This window comes from Hibiscus syriacus, unplaced genomic scaffold (genome assembly GCF_006381635.1).
Source record: "Hibiscus syriacus cultivar Baekdansim isolate YM2019G1 unplaced genomic scaffold, ASM638163v2 tig00112215_pilon, whole genome shotgun sequence".
NCBI classification, from domain to species: domain Eukaryota; kingdom Viridiplantae; phylum Streptophyta; class Magnoliopsida; order Malvales; family Malvaceae; genus Hibiscus; species Hibiscus syriacus.
In genome coordinates, this window is record NW_024063268.1 from 2,151,150 (window position 1) to 2,175,770 (window position 24,621).

Sequence of the window (24,621 nt, forward strand, 5' to 3'; positions counted from 1 at the left end):
TAAAAGACTAAGACTTCTCTCGAAGGTGTATAATAATTCCGAAAGGACATACTGGATTAATTATCGACAAAATTTGTATATGATTGAATTGAAAGGAATTACTGAAATGTCCTTGAGCTTCATAATAACTATAATAACCTCCAATGATCAAAGGAACAAAATACCCTGGACGCTAAAGGAACTAGATTTCATTTAAACCTAATGTATCAGAAGTATGCCACTGACAGAATTGAGTGGAATGATGATGATACGCTTAAAGTGTAAAAAGTGCAATGGATGGCTATGATAAGGGAGACAAACCTATTAATTTATGTTCTAATTCACTGGAACTTTGGAATCATTGAAATGAATTCCGTATCTATATTGGAATGCCTCTGGAATGTAAAATGACCCAAGGAACGTCTAAGCACTGTAATAAATAATACTTTCAAATTTGAAAAGAATAAATCAACCTCGAATACTAAATGACCTAAGTAACCTCAATGACTTAGGATTAAGTGAGTGACTTTGATAAGTTTGGAAACGCTGATGAACTTACATGATGTATTGTCCCCATGGATTGTAAATCATGAATCAAGTATGTCTGCATTTCTTGACAGTGTTGTAGCCTGAGAATGAAGTAAAGACCATTGGAATATATGTTCGTCTCTATAAGATATCTTTAGTGATGATTCTGAAGGTGATCAATGAATAATAATTATTGGTAGTAAAGAGTGAATACCCTGGAAGGACAATGAATTGACCGATCAACGTGTATTAGTTTTGGGAGTTGTTCAGCTCAAGTTAACTCTATAATCCGATAGATCGACACATATTGTAAATGTCGTGGATCTTCTCTTCTCCCTTATCAGCTCAAATCACTCTGGTCATATCTGAAAACACAAGTAACTCAGATGCAAAGGATTCTGAATACCCCATTTGGTTCAATTGAACTAAAATCATGTTAATTCAATGCATAATCCTGAATACCCTTGATTGTTTGAGTAATGGAATCACTCTCTGTAAATCTGAATCTAGAATTTATTTTGTATAAAGGTTCCTGAACACCTTCCTGATGCACCTGAATCATAGTTGGATTCTAAAGTATCAACTTTAAATGTCTGATTAGTTCCATTAGTAATCGATTCCTTTCAATAGAACCTCGTTCATGGAATTCGATCCAATTAAATAAATTTCATGTTTTTTCTGATGCTATTAAGTGCTTCTGAAAAATACTTGGATCCTCTAGTGTGTTCCACATGTACTACATGACGATTTTATATGTTTTGAAATGAGTTTTAGCGAAATTATTGATTTACTGGTTTATGAACCGTGACAACATGGTATGTGTTCTCCGATTATGATTTTCACCGAAAAATATGAATTGTTCTTGATTTATGGAATCATGGAATTTACTAGTTTATGAACTATGGTTTCCAGTTTTCACTAGTTATACTCGAACTGTTTTATTGGGATATTATCTTGTAGGCTGGAGTATGGAAGTACAGCTCTGATCAAGCTGGTAAATCCTTACGGACATAAGGTGACCCTTGGGTAAGCTCTCAGGCTCCAAGGCACTCCCTTGGGTTAATAATGGGACTACATATGGTGTATAGGTGGAAATCTATTATATGGTTTATTTCATGGTTACGTTCCGACGTTTTACTGGATCATGATTCCGATATTATGATTTACGCTTAAAACTGATTTCTACTGGATTTTTATATGGATATGATTCTAGAGTATGGAGGTTCAGCCCTAATCTAGCTGGTAAATCCTTACGAACTTAAGGGTACCCTTGGGTAGGCTCATAGGCCCCAATGCATACCCTTAGGTTGGCTCCCTTTGTTGTGTGCTTAGGGTAAGCCCTTATAGATGCAGTTATGGGGAACTGCATAATGGAGTTTGGTTGGAGGGTTCTACTATGGTTTTGAAAATATGTTGTAAACAATTATTGTTTTCAAATGATTATATCTTTTCATTGATTTTGGTTGGAACACACTAGACATCCTATTAGATCTTCTGAAAACTTGATACTATGAATGTTTCCTATGAACTGAGATCTTCATGGCTTCTACTCAATGAACTATCAGTGGAACCCCATGTTATCCCGAAAACTTGTATAAGTCTGAGTCAAAAAGGAAATTTTATGTCTTTCCATTTATCTGCTTGTCCCGTAGCATCAAATGGTAGTATTGTATTATTGAGCTTCTCAAAGCTCACTCTATTACTCACCATTTCAGGTTTAAAGAATCTTACCAATGCAGCTATCGACTTCAGTAAGGGAGTTCCATCAGCTTTACTTGCGGAGTACGGTGCATGTGATTAGGGGGCATGTAGGTTGTATTTTGTTATATATACGAGTCTGAAAATATGTTTTTATTTCTGAATACTGATAAATTTTACATTTTGTATTTATAAATTGATTTTATGATTTTACATGATTTAACAAAAAAAATTAATTTTTCTAAAGTTTTTATGGTGAGTCGCTCCGGTGCCCTAATGTGACACCCCGGATCAGATCGGGCCACCCACATCGTTCTTAGAGGGTTACATTTTCATTGTATAAAAACATAACCAGAAAATAATTGTTAATAATTCAATCTTAAACTCCAGAACTAGATTTTTTTAACCAATCCATAGGGAAATATTCTCCACATGAGGGCAACAAAGATAAAAGAAGTTGAAGATATAGATAAAGGAATGAGTACTAAATCCTCATAATTTCCTGTTTTGATCCTAATATTTCCCCAGGCCTCTATACTCAGTTTTACATTGAGTTGTGCAAAGTATGAACATGAACAATTTAACAGAACTGTAGGAACAATACAGAAGCACAAATAACCAGTGCTCGGTGAATCTTGTGAATAAGTTAAAAGCAGAAAATGTTGCGGAAGACGGCTATCGAATAGAGCAAAATCGCAACTGATAATTTGAGAAAATAAAAATGAAGATAAATAAGACACAAAATTTACGTGGAAAACCCCTAAATAATATAGGGTAAAAACCACAGGCAACGGTAGAAGAATTTCACTATGACAAAATAGGAATTACAACTTCTCTCGATCGACCAAGGAGAAAAAAATGATAATTCTCTCTTGATAAAAAAAGAGAAAACAACTCTCAAGAAACTCTCTAATATTCTCTCTAGTATTGGAAGAAAGCTAGAATGCTTTGGGATGGTTTTGAAGCTAAATGAGCTAGGGTATTTATAGTTGAAGCTTAAGGACTAATTTGTAAATACCCTAAATTACAATGACTAAAAATGCATTTCTACCATTGTTAATTTTCAACACAAAGCCACCCTTTTTGACATTTTCCATTCGGTGGATTAATTAAATCCAACTTTCCACCGAAAGTTGGTTTAATTTTCAACAATCTCACACTTGAAGATTTGATTAAAACAATCATATCTTCACACCATTCTTTCTACCTTGTACCATCATGTTGCTTACGTTTCTGATAGGCCACAAGAGGATCGACACCAAGTAAATTTATCGGTATTGATCGCCTTCGTCATGAAATCTGCTATGTTGTCTTTGGTATGAATCTTCTGCATATCTACCGTCCCTTCTTCCACCTTTTCACGAATTAAATGGTATTGAACTCGTATGTGCTTTATCCTTGAATGAAATGATGGATTCCTTGCTAGATGCAAGGCGCTTTGACTGTCACAAAACAGAGAGACATACTCTTGATTGTGCCCAAGCTCCTCCAATAGCATTTTCAACCAAATTGCTTCTTTACTGGCTTGTGTAGCTGCTACATATTCTGCTTCTGTTGTGGATGTAGCCACAACTGACTGCAATTTTGAAACCCAGCTTACAGCCCCACCAGCAACTTTGAACACATATCCTGTAGTAGATTTGCTTTTATCCAAATTCACTGCATAGTCAGAATCGACATACCCATTTATAAGTAAGTTTGATCCTCCGTAACATAATGCAACATTTGAGGTCCCTTTGATGTATCTAAAGATCCTCTTTACTGTATTCCAATACTCTTTTCCTGGATTCGACATGTACTGACTAACCACTCCCACTGCTTGTGCAATGTCTGGTCTTGTGCATATCATAACGAACATTAAATTTCCCACTGTTGATGCATACGGTACTCGAGACATCTCCATCCTCTCTTCTTCACTGCTAGGACTCATACTGGGGGATAACTTTAAGTTAATAGGAAGAGGGGTAGAAATTGGCTTACAATCTTGCATGTTGAATTATGACAAGATCTTCTTCAAGTAATTCTTTTGTGAAAGCCAAATCTTCCAATTACTTTTGTCTCGATGAATTTGCATCCCTAGAATCTTGTTTGCTAATCCCAAGTCCTTCATTTCAAATTCCCTAGCCAGTTGTGCCTTCAATTCTTCAATATGATCTTTGTTGGGTCCTGCAGCTAACATGTCATCTACATACAACAGCAATATAACAAAATCGTTATCACCAGACCTCTTGAAATAAGCACAAGGGTCTGCGTTAAGTCTGTTGTATCCAATGCACATAATGAAGGAATCAAATCTCTTATACCAACACCTCGGCGCCTGCTTTAGACCGTACAGAGATTTGTTCAACTTGCAAACCAAGTTCTTCTTTTCTTTTTCTTCAAAACCTTCAGGCTGGAGCATGTAAATCTCTTCTTCAAGATTTCCATGAAGAAAAGTTGTTTTAACATCTAGTTACTCTAGATGTAAGTTCAATGTAGCACACATTGCCAAAACTACTCGAACTGTTATTAGTCGAACCACATGAGAAAATATTTTATTGAAATCAATACCTTCTTTTTGAGCATATCCTTTGACCACCAGTCTTGCACGATACCTCTCTACTTGATCGTCACCATTTCAATTGATTTTGAAGACCCATTTGTTACCAATTGACTTCCTTCCTTGTGGTAGTGGCACAAGGTCCCATGTATTATTCTTATGAAGGGCTTCAATTTCTTCTTGCATCGCCATCATCCATAGTGAAGCATCTGAGCTGTTTATTGCCTCCTGGTATGTTGATGGCTCACCGTCCTCTGTTAAAAGGCAGTATGCAATATTACCTTCTATAACATAATCTGAGTGCCAATTGGGACGTCTTCTCACACGATCTGATTGATGAGTTGTTGGAGCTTCAGAACTCTCTGGTTCTTGTTCATCATGTGTTGGTTCTGCTTCAGAAGAATCTCCTTGTTCAAACTCTTTTTCCACATGTATCTGCGTAGTCTCTGACTTTTTAGTGCTACCATCTTCTTCTTTTCTTTGTAGCTTATCTTCTACAAAGATAACATCCCTGCTAATGATCACTTTGCGGGCAGTGGGATCCCATAAGCGATACCCCTTTACTCCATCAGCATACCCCAAGAATTTGCATTTCCTGGATTTTGGATCCAACTTTGAAATTTCTTGGGAGTTGTACATCACGTACACTATACTTCCAAATACATGGATGTTTGAATAATTTGCTGGTTTACCAGTCCACATCTCCATTGGTGTCTTCAGCTCTATTGCAGTTGATGGAGCTCGATTCACCAAATAACAGGCGGTATTGACTGCTTCTGCCCAGAATGATTTTTCTAGGCCTGCATCCCTTAACATTGCTCTTGTTCTTTCTAACAAGGTTCTGTTCATCCGCTCTGCCACTCCATTTTGTTGAGGAGTGTTCGCCACTGTGAACTGTCTTTTGATGCCTTCTTTCCTGCAAAAGTCATCAAATTCTTCACTTGTGTATTCTCCTCCATTATCTGTTCTGAAACACTTGATTTTATTTCCAGAATCAAGTTCCACCCGCGCTTTGAAGTTTTTGAAAGTTGAAAACACATCGGACTTCTTCTTAATAGGGTACACCCAATATTTCCTGGAGTAGTCATCAATAAATGAGACAAAATATTTTACTCCGCCTAGGGATGTAACTGGTGCTTGCCATACGTCAGAGTGAACCAGTTCTAGAACACTTTTGCCTCTAGAATTTGATGTGTTGAATTTCAACCCGTGCTGCTTACTTGTCATGCAATGCTCACATAAAGTAAGTGATACCTTTGTTAAGCCTGGAAGTAGATTTTGCTCCACAAGGACTTTCATTCCTTGTTCTGACATGTGTCCAAGTTTCTGATGTCATAGCATTGCAGAATCTAAACTACATGAGGCAACAGAGGCTTCTGCTTCTAGCAAAGTTTCTCCATTCAGCATGTATAAGTTTGCAGCTATCTTTTCGCCTTTCAGCACCACAAGCGCTCCACGAAACACCTTCATGATTCCGTTCTGTGTTTCAATCTTGCTTGCATTATTATCCAACAATCCGTAGGATAATAAATTTTTCTTCAGGCATTTCACGTGTCTCACATCTCGAACAATTTTAATTGTTCCATCATACATCTTTAATTTGATGGTCCCCACGCCAACGATCTCTAAGGCATGATCATTGCAACTATACACAGATCCTCCTGAGATAGGTTCATATTGATGGAACCATTCTCTTCTTGAGGTCATGTGATATGTTGCTCCTGAATCAATGAGCCATATATCTGTAAATCTTTTTCTTCCTTCCACGGTGGTTGATGCTTCACAGAATAGAGCATCTCCATCATCTGAAGTGTTTGCAGTATTACCTTGTGGATTGGAGTTTTTATTTAGACTCCAACAATCCTTCTTCAAGTGACCCTTCTTTCCACAGTTATAGCACTTTAAATTCTTCTTGCTCCTCGACTTTGATCTACCATGTTTGTGACTGCTGCTTTGGCCACGTTCTGTTGATCTTCCTCTCATCGTTGTCAATGCTTCTGCTTGTTGCAGATTTACTTGTCTGTCTTCCTTGTTCTTGCGTCGATTTTCTTCTTGGAGAATAGCAGCTGCAACGTCATCGAAGACTAGACTGGTGACATTACTGTTTGTCAAGTTGATGATGAGTTGATCATACGAATCAGGTAGACTTTGAAGTAGATGTTCAGCACGTTCTTGTTCTCTTATTGTACATCTTAAGGATGTAAGCTGAGAAAATAATGTGTTCAGTGTGTTTAAGTGCTCCGTCACTGAAGTAGATTCTGGCATACGGAGAGTGTACAATTTCCTCTTAAGGAAAATTTTATTGTGCAACGATGTGGTCTCGTACAATTTGGTGAGATGATCCCATATCTCCTTAGCTGTCTTCTTTTCCTCGATGCTTGACAATACTTTATCTGCTAATGCTAGATGAAAGTTTGCCATAGCATTCCCGTTCATTTCGATCCATTTGTTGTCATCTGTAAAATCTATCGGCCTTTCACTGATAGCTGCTAGACATCCGTCTTTCCTCAGGATGACCTTCATCTTCAATTTCTACAATGAGAAATTTCTCCCATTAAATTTTTCAATATCAAATTTCGTTTCCATAGCTTCTATTACGGATAGCTCCCACTATTTCACTATCGTGAATAGTTCTCTGGAACCTTCAAAGAATGGGTAATACCTTCTTACTTTCTTATGTTGGAGGATCCATCTTTTGGTGGCAACCACAAAGACAATAAGCAGATATTACACACTCTAATCTAGCTCTGATACCAATTGTTACGGAAGACGGCTATCGAATAGAGCAAAATCGCAACTGATAATTTGAGAAAATAAAAATGAAGATAAAGAAGACACAAAATTTACGTGGAAAACCCCTAAATAATATAGGATAAAAACCACGGGCAACGGTAGAAGAATTTCACTATGAGAAAATATGAATTACAACTTCTCTCGATCGACCAAGGAGAAAACAATGATAATTCTCTCTTGATAAAAAAGGAGAAAACAACTCTCAAGAAACTCTCTAATATTCTCTCTAGTATTGGAAGAAAGCTAGAATGTTTTGGGATGGTTTTGAAGCTAAATGAGCTAGGGTATTTATAGTTGAAGCTTAAGGACTAATTTGTAAATACCCTAAATTACAATGACTAAAAATGAATTTCTACCATTGTTAATTTTCAACACAAAGCCACCCTTTTTGACATTTGCCATTCGGTGGATTAATTAAATCCAACTTTCCACCGAAAGTTGGTTTAATTTTCAATAGAAAAGTCCGCAAATGTCACAGACAGGAACTTAGAATGACTAGAGGGTTTTAAATAACATTCTGTCATTAGAATAACAATTGTTAAATAACAGTAGTTGTACCGTCTGAAATTGTTATTGTATGATAGTGATACCCACAATGATGTAATAGCATTTGCTATATCAGCAAACAACAATAGCCGTAAACACAACACAATCGAAAACGCGACTACGGAACTGTAGATAATCATTTGAGCAACAACGAACCAGTTTAACTCACCAGGATGCTGGCATATTAATATGTGAAGGATAAGAGATGTATCATATTCAAAAGATTCGAGTAAAAGTTGAATGGTAAAGCATACAGAAAGACAGGCAAATTGAATAGCTATCGACCAAGTAGCTGAAAAGTAATTCAGAGATACTTTTGTTGATGTAGCCAGCCATTCACCGTAAGCATCACTAGACTGGAACAATCCAAGTTATTCTCTGTCCTTCAGATGAAGTCATGGGCATGAAACAACACAAACCAGCACTGAAAATAATTATATACAAATTAGGAGGACAGAAAAACAATAAATACCTGGATCAAAGGTGTTCAGTCCGGCTACTTTCTGGAATTCGGGAGTTGGGAGATGAAGCACACATCCATCTTAATGGGAAGTGGCAGGATATGCAAGTAAATTATTTATATCAAATTTAAAGCACGAGTGCTCTTGGGAGCACCCCGACTGCATGATATTCAAATATTTACTGTTAAATGATTTGCAGTTTTTAGAATATATATTATCATTTGTAATTTTCCTAGATTAACAAAAGAAGTAAGACTGATGTTCTTTCTAAAAGTCTTAAGTTCAAACAACCGCGTATGTGGTATGTGAATTGCAAATGGTTAATAAAGGTTCTGAACGAGTATTATGTTGTAATCATCTTAAAATATATTAAAAAATTCAATTAACACACATTTTTTTAATAATTTTGGTGATTAAAAGGTAATATATGTTCAATTTTTTAATAAATTAATAATATATACACACTCTATAAATATAATGAAAAGAATACTTTTTACCACATAGATCACTTGATGTATAAATATTTTTTTTATAATATAAGATATTACATTAAGTAGCATTAAGATTTCGTTATTATTTACTTATTTATGATGTTATATTATAAATATTAAAAACCTATCAAAAGAATGGTAAATTCAAGATTTACCGAAAATAACCAAAATTCAATTATGTCATTAAATATTAACACGTAACATAATATATAAAATTCTATACAATGGTTGCATATATGTAATATAATATAAAAATCTTTAGTTCTACACAGATTTAGGATCATTGGATGAGTGAAAATAAATTATTATTCAATGTTTTATCTTTCAATAAATATCTTCACATTTCTTACTTTTATTCTCAAACATATATTTTCACTCATCCAACGATTCTAAATTTGTATAAAAGTAAAAGAGTTTTACATTGTATAACAGGTAGGGCAGGCGGGGTAGTTGTCCATTGAACTTTTAAAATTACTACATATTTTAGATTTTTTATGTATTTTCTATCGAAAATATATTTTCGTCTCCCTGAAATTTTATAAGTTCAAATTAGCTCTATAACATAAAATCCTACGTTCGTGTTTGTATTTATGTTTGTGACGTTTTAGATGATTATGAGATATTCTTAGTTTATAGACAACGTGTACAAACCTCTAGACATAACTACTTGAATCTGAATCCTCATACATTTCCTTTTGCCAATAAGATAGCTCAATATATTCATATATTAATTTTGAAAAAAATACATCATAGGTCTCTGTACTTTTGAAAAAAAATAATATGATCCTCATATTATATTTTTCTCTTAATGCGACTCTTCAACTTAAAAAATAGACTCAATGTGATCCACCAACTTAAAAAATAAATCCAATATGACCTTTTGACCAATATTTTTTCGTCATTGACTGTTACAATGTTGATGTGGCAGTTCACGGTGTTGACATGACAGTTCACGGTGTTGACATGACAGTTCACGGTGTTGACATGACAGTTCACGGTGTTGAAATGGAAGTCTAGGGTGGTAGATTAACGTGGCGGATGACATGACAGATTGACTAAATTGGTAACTCAAACATAGAGGATGAACTGCCACATCAATACCATGAACTGACATGCTAGTATTGTAAAGGTTAATGATGAAAAACATTGATCAAATGGTCACCTTGAATTTGTTTTTTGAGTTAAAGGCCACATTGAAAAGAAAAATAATATGATAATCACATTGATTTTTTTTTTCAAAAGTAATGTACTTCTAATATTTTTACCATTATATTTTTAAATCAATTCAAAAGTAAATTATTTTCCAGTCAAATTCTTTGACCTCAATTCTATGGAGGAAGATAAATTGGGTAATAAGGTCTCATTTGATGTGATTTTCTAAAAATAATTTTAGTTACAAAATTTATTTTAACTGCAAAATCAATATCAAATGGGTAAAAATGAGAATAAATTATAGTGAAAACAGTAGTTTAAAACTAATCACAAAAGCTAAAATTTGTAGTTTTTTTATTTTCAACTTTGTGTTTGGAAGCAAATTATAATTTTACCCTTACTAATGCATAGGATCCATTCAATTATATATTTATATTTTATTTTAATAATTTAATATTAACATCTTTAAAAAATTATTTCTTACTTAATAATTTATTTTAATTACTTAAAATAAATAAAATTCATAATTTATAGATTAAAATATTAATAGTGAGTTATTACTATAGCTTATATTTTAATAAATTCACTTTAATTTTCAAGTACCAATGTACTTTTTAATATTCTATTCGTAATATTTTATATCCACACGATAAAAAAGTATTAATAATATATATTTTTAATAAAATATTTCATATAAAATATCATTTATGATTTATTTTAAAATATTTTTTATATTTTTATTATAGTTAAGTGTATTTTATATATCATAGTATTAATGTGTAAATATAATTTAAATTATATATTTTTAATTTATAACATAATATCTATAATGGACATTTTATCTTTTCAAACTCATTTTTTAACAACAATCTTAAACCGTTAAATTTTAAATTACACTTTTAAACAACACTTAAAAATTCTTTTCTATCATACTTTTAAAAATTACTTTTCGAAAACCATGTCAAACTAACCCTAAATAAACAAGTTTTTTGGCTAAGGGTCTGTTTGTTTCTCGTAATTCGAATTACGGAATTGGTTTTCCCCGAATTCCAGTGTTTGTTTCACGTAATTCGTTTTCCGGAAAATGTTTTCCCGTGTTTGTTTCACGTAATTCGTTTTCCGGAAAACGTTTTCCCGTGTTTGTTTCACGTAATTCGTTTTCCGGAATGTAATTCATTTTCCTAGTAACAGAATTTCCTTTGTGTTTTCTGTAAAATGACTTACGGATTCATTTTCCGTAAGTCATTTTCCGAACTTTTCACTTCAAAGCAAAAATACTCAAAATAATTTTATTTTATGAATTTAATATTAATAAAATATTTTAATATCATTTTCATCAAAATATTAATTATTAAAATATTTAAAATATTTATTAATATTTATAATATATATATTATATTTTTAATATTATATAAATAATCAATTATATTATAATAATATAAGATATTATATTTTATTTAATAAATATAATAAATTTTTATATATTTAATAATGAATAATATTATTTATATTTCAATAATATTTTAGTAAAGATATTAAAATATACTAATTAATATTTTTAAAATATAATATAGTAGTATTACTTTAATAAATAATTAAATATAATTTATAAAATTTTATTTCACTAAAATATACCGAAAAAATGTTTAAATAATATCTTTCAAACATCATAAAACGTTTTCCAGATGTTTTCCAGAAATGTAATTCATTTTCCAGAAATGTAATTCATTTTACAGAAATGTAATTCATTTTCCAGAATTCAAATTCCAGTAATTCAAATTCCAGTAATTCAAATTCCAGTAATTCATTTTCTGGAAAACCAATTACAGCTAAACAAACAGACCCTAAGTTTATATACTTGAGGAAATCAAGTGCAAGTATTCGTTTTGTTTACTAGTAAGGACACCCAAAATTTTTCATTGAAGAGGAAAACAAATACACATTAGAAAAAGATATCATGAGAAGCCCCCAACAACTTATTCTAGCTCCCGTGTTAAAGGGAGGTAAGTATATATATTCTACAATCCATAAAAATTTGCATTAACTTTTAATAAAGCTAATAATATTCCACTCAATCCATGAGCAAACCGGAAACCGATTACGCCGTGGCAACAGCCTCTATCGGCTTTGCCTCCTCTGCTTCAGCTTCTGCAGGCTTTGCCTCTCCTTCAGCTTGAGCTTCTGTAGGCTTTGCTTCGGCCTCTGCTGGAGTTTCTGTAGGCTTTGCTTCGGCTTCTGCCGGAGAAGTTTCCGCTTCCCAGAAGGCAGTCTTCTTTCCAGTCTTCGACACGGTCTGCAGAACGGCATCAGGCTGAACGTTGCCCTTCACAGTCACTTTCTGCTGCTCCAAATCTATATCATATGATTCTACACCTGAAATGTGTTCCATGACTTATATATATCAAACCAGATAAAACAACAGCAACTGATTAGATTGGGAGTATGATTTGCTACCTGAATGTAAAAATGAAGCTAATCCTTTACCAATTTACCAAAGATGGTGAATGCAGAACTAATTTCACATACCAACAAAGTATGCCATCATAAATCAGTATTCACAAAAATGAAATTGTTTCCTCTTCACCAGTCCAACACCTCTCTTTTTCCTTTTCCCCAATATCTATGTTACTCGGACTTGTTGATGAACATGAATCAAATACAATTACGTTTCCAACATGAGTACTTGTTTTTGTTTTCTTAGTATTGAAAGATCATAATCAGGATGCACCGAGCGGGTGCTGGGGTTTCACCCCTGAAAAATTCAAATTCCCACATAATTTAAGTATTTTATTTATCTTTCCTCTCGATAATTGAATTTCATACTCATAGATTTCTAATATAACTTCTTAAGCATCCCTAACAAGAGATTTAAATAGTAGTTCTCTACCGCAATATCACTCATTATATAGCGGTAACAGTGTCACCAGAAACCATTATTGCATGAATGTGATATCCGCTATCATCACAATAGCGCCTGTTAAGTTTGTAGTTGCGTTTAATGCAACACAACTAATAACACGACTGCAACCGTAATTTAAATCCCTGCTCATGACATAAAATTATGCAGTCGTCTCTCATCATATCCAATATATGTGATCTAACATAGATGTACAACATGAGTACTTGATGGAAAACGGAGAATTTAGATGACAAAGTAATATGGTTTTTACTAGTGGTTGTAGTGTAAGAAAACCAAAGGATGAGATTGTTGATTACAGACCTTCCATTTTTCCCAGAACTCTCTTAACGGCTCCAACACATCCTTGGCATGACATACCAACCTTGAGAACAACGGTCTGCAATGAAACCAGTGAATATCGTTCAAATACAATAGGCTACTCTTTTTTCGCTCTTTTTTTAAGGCTAAAATTGAAGAAAAGAATCTAGAATCTAAATACGTCAATCTTCATCTCCAATTTATAAATACCAAATCATTCGAATTCGGTATTTTGGCTATTCTTTTTTCTTTTTTATAATTGAAACCCCAATACAAATCGAAATTTACAGAAACAAGAAGTTTGATCCAGAAAATATTGCAAAAAGAAAATAATAGTAGAAATGCTTAAAGATTCAGCCAAGAAGAAGAAAAGAGTACCTGAGACATGGCCTTTAGCTTTGCAAATGCAAACTGAGGATGAGAAAGGGGAGGAAGATATTGTTTAGCGTTGGTATGAAGCAGGGAGGTCGAAAGAATCGAAATTTATAAAAGAATTGTGGGTGGTGCCGTGGTAGCCTGGACCAGTCCACGCGCTTTTCAATATTGCTCTTACCGTTACTAATACTATTAGTTAACTAATACTAATAATTGGGTCGAATATATATATATATATATAAATATATATATATATATATATATATATATATACATTGTGTACACCTTCATAGGATTATTGGATAGAGAAAAATTAAAGGTTGAAATAACTCTTTTTTCTAGTGAAATCTTTTTATTTTTTTACTGTTAATCTCAACTTTTAATTTCTCTCATTCAACACTCTTAAAAATGTGTAAAACTAAAAGAGTTTTAGATAGTGTAATTGGACTCCCCTCACTCTCTCTCTCTCTATATATATATATTTGAATAATTTTTACTTAGAGGAGGAAAAGAAAAATTTTGCTCCTAATACTATTACTTTCAAAAATTTCTAATTCACGGTATAACTCTATGTTAGAAAATGTATTTTTTAAGATAAATTTTGTTAACAAACGAGTCAAGTGGGGAGATTTGACCGTTTGAGATTTACTTCTTATTGTTGGTTGTGCTCATGAGTGTAAACATATTATACATTGAGAGGAAAATACATTTGGAAAAGTATTTCTTCCTTAGTGAATGTGGTGAAACAATTCCCTCGCACGTGTACGCGCTGTCGTCATCATCCAAATTGGCCCAGTTTGATTCGTGATCATGTTTTCGATACATTCCCGCACATTCTATTTTTTTTTAGAGAAAATACAAAAAATATCTTTGAAATTAATTTTTTAAAAACTAAAATAAGTTTTTACATATCATATTTATAGGCAATATAGACTTTTAATTGATCAGATTAATTGCTGGAATTATCTGTCTAATTGTTGGCTTTATGGAAAATATGAATTGTATCATAATAGTTGTGACTACTTTTAATTGTGGAAGATAACTTCCACTGTTTGAACCTAGACAGTTTTAGGGCTAGGTTCGAATCTTTATTACAATAGAAAATAATATAATTATCGGACTAATCAGCTAATTTAATAAGACTTAATTTCAGTCGTTTGACTTGCTGATTTAAAAGTTGTTTTAACATCTATTTTTTGGACACAGTTTTGAGGCCAGATTCAACCAGTTACATCAGAAAATTACAGCATATAATTGACAAATAATTTTTGAAATTTAATTAGCGTTTATGACTGATTATTTCTTGACGTTTTTAACCATAAAAAATAGCCTATAAATAGAGATATTTTTTTTAGTTTTCTATCATCCAAAAACAAAAACCATGTTAAGAGTTTGTTAGTAGAGTAGTTAAACTTATTATTTGGAATAATTAATTACAAGTTAGTTAAGGAGTTATCTGTCAAGCTTTGGGTTTTTTAAATTCTTCTTGTTTTTTAGGCCCATTATTTGTTTCTTGGTCGGATTGGCTTGTTATTGGGCTTCCTTATTCGGCGTTTGCTTGTTTCTAGGGTTTAGTTATTGTGCTCAATCATGTCATCGTCCTCCGATGTTCTCACGATTGATTTTACGCATCAGTTGTATTTACATTGGTGGGACACACTGAGGACTTTGCTTGTGTCTCACCAACTCACTGGATCAGAGAACTATAACATCTGAAGTAGGTATATGCATATAGCATTGATCACGAAAAAAAAATCTGGTTTTGTGGATGGTTATTGTGCTTAATCTTGTCTGCTGGAATCTTATTTTCCCCAAGTGTTGCATTAGTTTGAGATGAGCACACTACCTTGGTGCCCTATTCTTCGCGTAATTGTGAAGTGGCACAGGAGAATTTTATGTATTTGTTGCAGCAGTGATTATTTCAATTCTTGATGGTGTTGAATGAGTGGTACTCGACAGTCCGGAGTCAGATACTATTCATGCAACCGTTACATACTGTCAACCAGGCTTACTCCTTGGTTGTACAAGAGGAGTCTCATCGTGCTTATATTTGAGGTATAAATCCAATTTCTGATTCATCTGTTATGCTAACTAATGCCTCTCCTCGTAAAAGGTTCAATGGTGTTTGCGATTTTTGCAAAGTTAAAGGACATAAGAGTCTTGTTATTGACTCATTGGTCACTTTACGCCTGTGGCTCATACTTTTACTCATGAGCATTATAGTCAACTTTTTAGTTGCTATATCAGAATCTGATGGACTCTGCGGTTAATATGGCAGATAATATCTCTCGCTTCCCCTCTAAAGGATCTGTTGATTGGATCTTGGACACCGGTGCCACAGATCACATGTTGTGTGACTTTAAGGCTTTGCAAAATCTTGTTTCTTGCACTAATTCTAGACTTGTTCATTTGTCCAACGGTTATATTTCCATTTTTTCTCACATTGGTAACACACAAAATTTGAGTTCTGACCTCACCTTATCAAATATATTTTGTGTCCCTAGTTTTAATCATAATCTCATTTCCGTTTCAAAGCTAACTAAGGACTTGAGATGTGATGTTATCTTCTATCCCAACTTTCGTGTTTTACAGGACCTCTCCAATAGAAGGATGAGGGAGATTGGTAAGCAACTTGAAGGTCTATACTTGTTTGGGTCTTCTTCACAGTCAAAGCACTCTGTTGTTTCTCAGGTTTCCCAGTAGAATGACGTGTCTCAAATGTCTTTACCACTTGATAAAAAGATGTTTCCTCTTTCTACTTAATGTATGTCAACTATTGCCAATAATACAAGTATATGGCATGCTTGTTTAGGGCATGCACCTTTATCCAAATTGCATTGAATGCCTTTTCTACAAACTAAAAAACTTGATCCAAGCTGTGTAGAAGCTTGTTCTGTTTGTCCATTGGGTAAACAATGTAGATTGCCTTTTCCTATTAGTACTTATAGGTTTGATAAACCTTTTCATGTAACATCCCAAACACCAGGCTAGTGACCAAAGTGTAAGATTTTAAAACTTAGTGATTAAAGTAGATAAATTGAAAAGTTCAGGGAATTAATTGGAAATTATTTGTGTAGGATTGATTAGAAAATATTGAAAGATGGAAGGGCAAAGGAGTCTTTTAGCATATTATGAATTTAAAATCCATTATTTGGTGTATTATATATACACGTGGATTAGAGAGGAAAGAGTAAAAGAAATCTAGAATTTTCGTTCTTCATCATTTCTTCCTCATCTCCATTGTGACTCCATAGCTAAGGTAAGAAATCCTCAAGTAAGTTATTTCTTGTAATTTTTTTTATTTGTTTTGGTTCTTGGGACATTAGAGAAGCTTGAGAAAGCTTAAAGAGAAGTAGAAACTAAAGTAGGGATAGGTTATGGGTGATTTAGTAAAGAGAGTTTTTGAGTGACTTGATCATAAATGATTAGTAATTGAATTTGAAAGTTATATTTGACTTGTCATAAGCTGAAATAAGAAATCTAAGGTGTTGGAAAAGGATTTGGAGTATGTTGATTAATTGGTGTGATTTTTGGTTTTAAGCGATTTCATGGGATTTTGGATGTTTAATTGTGTCAAAGTGATATAAATTGGGTTTAATAGATGTATTTGAATTTAAAGGCCTTAAAGAAGTTAAAAGTGTGAGGTTTAAGCAAGTTTTGGTAAATTTTCGAATTGAAATGAGTAATTTATAGGAAAGGGTATCGGTACTGGATGAACAGTACCGTTATTTTAAAGCAAAAATAGGAGAAATCTGTGTTGGAGTATCGATACTGGAAGAACAATATCAATACCATATGGTGAAATTTTACGAATCAGTATAACAATATCAATACCGAAAGAGTAGCATCAATACCTAGGGTATCGATACTAATGGACAAGTATCGATACCATTTTTAGAGTCAAATTCCATAATGTAGATTGGGTATCGATACTGAAGAATAATATCGATACCATAGTAAGGAAGTATCGGTACTGGGTCTAGAGTATCGATACTATTCAACTTGAAATGTTGAATTAGGTGTTTCATTTAGTTTAAGTTATTGATGATTGATTAGTAGTAATATGATCTCCGATATTCATTTAGATCATATTATTATGTAGATATTGAACGAAGGCAAGTTTCAGATTATTCGAAGTTATAAGATAAATCAAGAGTGATAAGAGTTTTACTTTGACTAAGTGAGGCTAAGGTGAGTGCATAATACTATATATACATATTCCAATATTTTGATTAAAACAATGTTTTGAAAGTTTATGAAATGATATGATTACATGTTTACATGAATACAAGCATAGTGTTGATTTTGTTACTACATTTACATGCACTGTTTATATTTCATACGTGTTATTGATCTATGTGATTATATGAATATGTTATACAAGCTATGTGAAATGTGTAAATGGTAAAGCCCAAAAGTATGTGATATGAGAGCTAAAGGTATAATTGGCATGCCAAGAGTCGAGGGTTCTACGTGGTCCTTCAGGACATTTCTACGCGGTCCTTCAGGACATTTCTACGCGGTCCTTCAGGACATATCTAAGTGGTCCTTCGGGACATTCCTATGCGGCACTTTGGTAAAATTTATATGAGCAGTGGTGACTGCATTAGAGCACAACCTCAATGCATTCACATACCTTAAGTTCTCAATAATGTATCACGGGCTACTAAAAAAATGACATAAATGAACAGTGCATAATGTTATATGTTTTTGTTTTGTGAAAAGTATTATGGTTTCTTTATTCTATGATGTTTTATAAAAGTTAAGTATACGATTAAATGTTTTCATGTTTTATTTATGTATTATATCTCTCACTAAGTCAAAGACTTATCGTGTGAGTGTTTCACACATAGGTTCAAAGAAGCAAGAAGATCAAAGCTAGGACCAGTCAAGATAACATATCTCTATTGAAGATCAGATCAGAAACATCATAAACAATATGTCATTTTGTTGTACTAAATGATGTTGGCATGTAATTAAAGGTTTAAAATTTCATATGCTCTGACCAGTTTTGTAAAAATACTCTATTGTATTTATGTAAATTATTGAGTTTTTATTTTCAAATTGAGTTTGGAATTTTTTATATTTACTTTTGATTAAGGGTTCCACCATTTTAATATAAATAAGTGTTTGAATTTCCAACTAAATTTTAAAAATCAATGGTTTGAAAAGTAATGTGACACCTCGGATTCGTATCCGGGTCGAATACGGGTTGGGGGTGTTACATTTCATCTTATACACATAAACTTATGGGGGCCTATAGGATTTCAACTAATAAAGGACATAGTTAGTTTCTTACAATTGTGGATGATTGCACAAGAGTATCCTAAGTTCATATTTTAAAACTGAATAGTAATGTTATTCTTCAACTTAAACATTTCTTTGCCTTTGTGAAAAATCAATTTACTGCTGTAGTTAGTATGATCTGAAATGAAAATGGCAATGAGTTTTTTAACTCAGAATGTAATCCCTTGTTTTATTCTCTTGGTATTTTACATCAAAGTACTTGTGTTAACATACCTCAACAAAATAATGTGGTTGAACATAAACACTGACACTTTCTTGAAGTGGCTAGAGCTCTTATATTTCAGTCTATAATACCTATAAATTTTAGGGAGAATGCATCTTGACAGCCTGCTATATCATTAACCATTTTCCTTCCTTGGTGCTCAATTGGAAGTCTCTTCTTGAACTTCTTCACAACAAACAACCTTTTTTTATCATATTTGAGAGTCTTTTGTTGTCTTTGTTATGCCACTATGCCTAATAATACTATTAAGTTCACTGCTAGAGCAGTTCTTATGGTTTTTATGTGGTATTCTCCTACACTAAAAGGGTGCGTTTTGTTCAATTTACAAACCAAAGTTTTTTCCAATAGAGATGTGGTATTTCATGAGTCTATTTTTTCTATTTCATACTACTTTCAGTTCTTCAAAACCTTTTTTTCATCTTAAATGTCTTTTCATGATTCCAGTTTCCTTGTTCTTGATTCTTATGTTCAACCCACACCATATTGCATGTTTTCGGTTTCCCCTTTGTCTTCTCCCTCCCTTAGTATACTAAGTGGTCCTGTTAGTTCAAAATTTCCAAGTTCTGATTCTAGTATTCCTGAGTTGGAAAATGGTCTTGGTTGTGTTCCTATTTGTGATTCTTGTGTTGAAACACATGATCAGTTGTGTGTCAATCCCTTACTGAGAACTCTCAGAGATCTTTTCGTGTTTCAAAGCCACCAGTCTGATTGAATTATTTTTGTGTGCTCTTACCAATTGTCCTTCTCCTCAGGTCCGTCCTTTCACAGTTCTCATTTACCTTTACATACACAAAATTGTCTTTCTCCCAAAAATATTCCAGAACCTAAAACCTTTTCTGAGGCTATTACGAATCCTACTTGGGTTAATGCTATGAGAGAGGAAATTTAGGCTTAGAGTCTAATGACACTTGGTTTGTGGTCTCTTTGCCTCCTTGAAAGGTACCCATTAGTTACAAATGGGTCTATAAAGTCAAGTATCATGCTTCAGGAGTTACGGAAAGGTACAAAGCTCTTTTGGTGGAAAAGTGGTATAGTCAGCAAGAAGGTGTCGATTACTTAGACACTTTTTTGCCTATTGCAAAGATGGTGATTGTGCAAACTGTTATTGCTCTTGCTGTTAGATTTGGCTGGTTTGTTTCAAATGGATGTGCATAGTGCTTTTTTTACAAGGTCATTTTAATAAAGAGGTTTACATAGATATGCCACTAGGATTTTGTAGCTAGGGGAGAAGATGGTTTATAGGCTGTAAAAGTTGTAAGCCCCTCAGACCGATGCGGGTAGCCCGATCCGATCTGGGGTGTCACATTAGGGCCATCAGAGCGACCCACCGTAGAAAATCTCAGAAAATTTAAAATTTTATTAAAATCATTTATAAATGAAAACGTAAAATTTATCAATATTCAAAAATAAAACATATTTTCAGACTCATATATATATATAACCAAATACAACCTACATGCCCCCTAATCACCTGCACCGTACTTCTCAACAACGCAGTGGAACTCCCCTACTGATGTCGGAAGATACACTGGTTCAATTCTCTTTACCGAAATGGTGAGTAATAGAGTGAGCTTTGGGAAGCTCAATAATACAATACTACCAGTTGATGCTACATGACAAACAGATAAATGGAAAGCCATAAAATTTCCTTATTTAAACATACATATATCGATTTCCAGGATAAGCTGGAATTCCACTGATAGTTCATCGAGTAAAAGCCATGAGTTCTCAGTTCATAGGAAATATTCATAGTATCAAGTTCTCTGGAGATTGAATAGGATATCTAGTGTTTTCCAATCAAAACCAGTGAAAATATATAAATCTTTTAGAACCAGTGGAACCCTCCAACCAAACTTCATTATTAAGTTCCCCAGAACTGCATCCATAAGGGCTTACCCTAAGCACACAGCAAAGGGAGCCAACCTAAGGGTATGCCTTGGGGCCTATGGGCCTAACCAAGGGTATCCTTAGGTTCGTAAGGATTTACCTGCTGGATCAGGGTTGTACCTCCATACTCCAGAATCTACTCATATAAAAATCCAGTAGAAATCAGTTTTAACCGTAAATCGTAATATTTGGATTGTGATCCAATAATATCTTATTACCGTGATAATGAAATAAACCATATAACAGATCTCCACCTGTACACCATATATAGTTCTATGATTAACCCAAGTGAGTGCCTTGGGGCCTGAGATCCTATCGAATGGTCACTTTAGGTCCGTAAGGATTTACCAGCTTGATTTGAGTTGTACCTCCATACTCCAGTCTACCGAGATAATATCCCAGTAAAACAGTTCGATTATAACTCGTGAAAATAGGAAACCATAGTTCATAAACAGTAAATTCCATGATTTAATAAATCAGAAACAATTCATATTTTTTTTGGTGAAAATCGAAATCGGAGAACACATACCATGTTGCCATGCTTCATAAACCAGTAAAACAATAATTTCAGTAAAAATCATTTCAAAACTGTCACTAGAGGATCCAGATATTTTTTTAGAAGCACATAATAGTTATTAGGAAAACGTGAAACTTATATACTTTGACTGGATTCCAAGAACGAAGTCCAATTGAAGGGATCGATTACTAATGGATCTAATCATACATTTAAAGTTGATACTTTAGAATCCCATAATGATCCATGTGTATCATGAAGATGTTTAAGAACCCTTTATACAGAATCATGCTATATTTAGATTTACTGAGAGTTATTCCATTACTCAAACAATCAGAGGTACTCAGGATTAGGAATTGAATTATTACTATTTTAAGTCCAAAAGAATCGAATGAGGTATTCAGGGTCCTTTACATCTGAGTTACTTATGTGTTCAGATACGACAGGAGTGATATGAGCTGATAAGGGAGAAACGAAGATTCAGGACATTTACAATATGTGTCGACCTATTTGATTATCAAAACAACTTGAGCTGAACAAATCCAAGAACTAATGCATGTATATCGGTTAATTCGTTACCCTTCCCAGATATTCACTCTTTAATACTAACACTTCTTGTCCATAGATCACCTTTAGAATCATCGTTAAATATATCTTAAGGAGACGAACAAATATTCCAATTGTCTTTATTTCATTTCCACGTTCCAACAAAATCAGGAAAATGTCAACATACTTGATTCGTGGTTTACAACCCATGGGGACAGTACATCATGTAAGTTCATCAATGTTTCTAGACTTATCCAAGTCACTCACTTAGTCCTAAGTCATTGAGGTTACTTAAGTCATTTAGTATCCGAGGTTGATTTATTATTTTCAGAGCTAAAAGTATTATTTATTACAGTGTTTAGACGTTCTTTAAGCCATTTTACATTTCAGGGCATTCCAATATAGATCCGGAATTTATTTCGATGCTTCCAAAGTTCAAGTGAATCAGAACATAATTCTTAAGTCATCTCACTTATCATAGACATCTAATGTACTTTTTACACTTTAAGCGTATCATCATCATAATTCCATTCAATTCTACTAGTGGCTTACTTTCGATACATTAAGCTTGAATGCAATCTAGTTTCTTTAGCATTCAGGGTATTTTGTTCCTTTGATCATTGGAGGTTATTGTAGTTATTATGAAGGTCGAGTACATTTAAGTAATTCCTTTAAATTCAATCATATGTAGTTTCTATGATAATTAGTTAAGTGTCATTTTATAGTTATTTTCACAATCTGGTGAAATCTTGGTCCTTTTCCATTACAAGGGCATTTTTGTAATTTTACCCCTTAGACCTAATTTAAATAATTTCTTATCCATATAATTCCCAGCACTTAACCTTTAACTAAATTAATCATAGTTTACGAATCCTGATATCGATTGATTAAATCATTGAGCTTGGATTTGTTTCCGACCGGTTTACCAATTTCTCTTTTTCGAACCGTCTGAGTCTTATATAATGTTTTGTTCTTATTTCGATTTATGCTTGAGTTCGATGATAGTTAAATACATTTGATGGAACAATCATTCAAACCACGCATTTACCATATATCCATAAGTTTCAAAAATCATACAAAAGGTAGTAGAGTATTACCTCGGTTTTCATGCCATATTGATTGACCATTAAACTCCATTTGTTTGTCTTCGAATTTCAATTCAATTTCCAATAATTCCTGGGATGCAAAGCAACCAAATTTACGTCAGAAACTAAACTTAATTGAGAAACAAACTTGAATCCAAAGATAAAACATTGAAAAACGGCATACCGAGTGAGTACTTAGCAAAACGGACTTCGGATTCGGACTCAAGATGTCGAAAAACATAAAATATGGCTTTTCAAAAATTTTAACTTTTTCAGTCAAAGTCAACGATCAACGGTCAGACCGGTCAAAGTCAACAGTCAACTTTGACCAAAGTCAACGGTTCGGTCGGGTCAACAGGTCAGCAAACGGGTCGGGCAAACCGATTATGGAAGTTTCCTTGGGCTAAACAATCCCCATGCACACCACGAATCACTTAAGTAACCTCAATGATTTAGGATTGAGTGAGTGACTTGGATAAGTATGGAAACACCGATGAACTTACATGATGTACTGTCCTCATGGGTTATGAACCACGAATCAAGTATGTCAGCATTTTCATGATTTTGTTGTAACATGGAAATGAAATAAAGACCATTGGAATATGTGTTCGTCTCCTTAAGATATATTTAGCGATGATTCTGACAGTGGTCTATGGACAAGAAGTGTTGGTAATAAAGAGTGAATACCTGGGAAGGGCAACGAATTGATCGATAGACATGAATTGGTTCTGGGATTTTTTCAACTGGAGTTGTTTCGATAATCAAATAGTTCGACACATATTGTAAATGTCCTGAATCTTCGTTTCTCCCTTATCAGCTCATATCACTCTGGTCATATCTGAACACACAAGTAACTCAGATGTAAAGGACCTTGAATACCTCATTTGGTTCTTTTGGACTTAAAATCCTAATAATTCAATTCCTAATCCTGAGTACCTCTGATTGTTTGAGTAATGGAATAACTCTCAGTAAATCTGAATCTAGCATGATTCTGTATAAAGGGTTCTTGAACATCTTCATGATGCACCTGGATCATTGTGGGATTATAAAGTATCAACTTTAAATGTCTGATTAGATCCATTAGTAATGGATCCTCTAGTGTGTTCCACATGTACTACATGACGGTTTTATATGTTTTGAAATGAGTTTTACTGAAATTATTGTTTTACTGGTTTATGAACCATGGCAACATGGTATGTTTTCTCCGATTTTGGTTTTCACCAAAAAATATGAATTGTTTCTGATTTATGGAATCATGGAATTTACTGGTGTATGAACTA

The 24,621-nt window shown here is 33.5% G+C and overlaps 1 protein-coding gene across 1 annotated transcript; it reads right to left on the reverse strand.

Annotated features, from left to right (window-relative positions):
• Window positions 1-12,137: 12,137 nt before the first annotated feature.
• On the reverse strand, window positions 12,138-13,958 carry LOC120175762 (copper transport protein ATX1-like). Its single transcript, XM_039182326.1, has 3 exons — window positions 13,783-13,958; window positions 13,408-13,483; window positions 12,138-12,560 (listed from the first exon to the last, which is right to left on the reverse strand). The coding sequence occupies exons 1-3, from the start codon at window positions 13,789-13,791 to the stop codon at window positions 12,286-12,288; spliced, it is 360 nt and encodes a 119-aa protein (XP_039038257.1). The 5' UTR covers window positions 13,792-13,958; the 3' UTR covers window positions 12,138-12,285.
• Between the last annotated feature and the right edge of the window lie 10,663 nt (window positions 13,959-24,621).

What these genes read in the sequence shown, in the direction of transcription:
- LOC120175762 (XM_039182326.1), bottom strand. An exon ending in AGTTCTGGGAAAAATGGAAG is followed by an intron (nt 12,561 to 13,407) that starts GTCTGTAATCAA and finishes AACACATTTCAG; the next exon opens with GTGTAGAATCATATGATATA.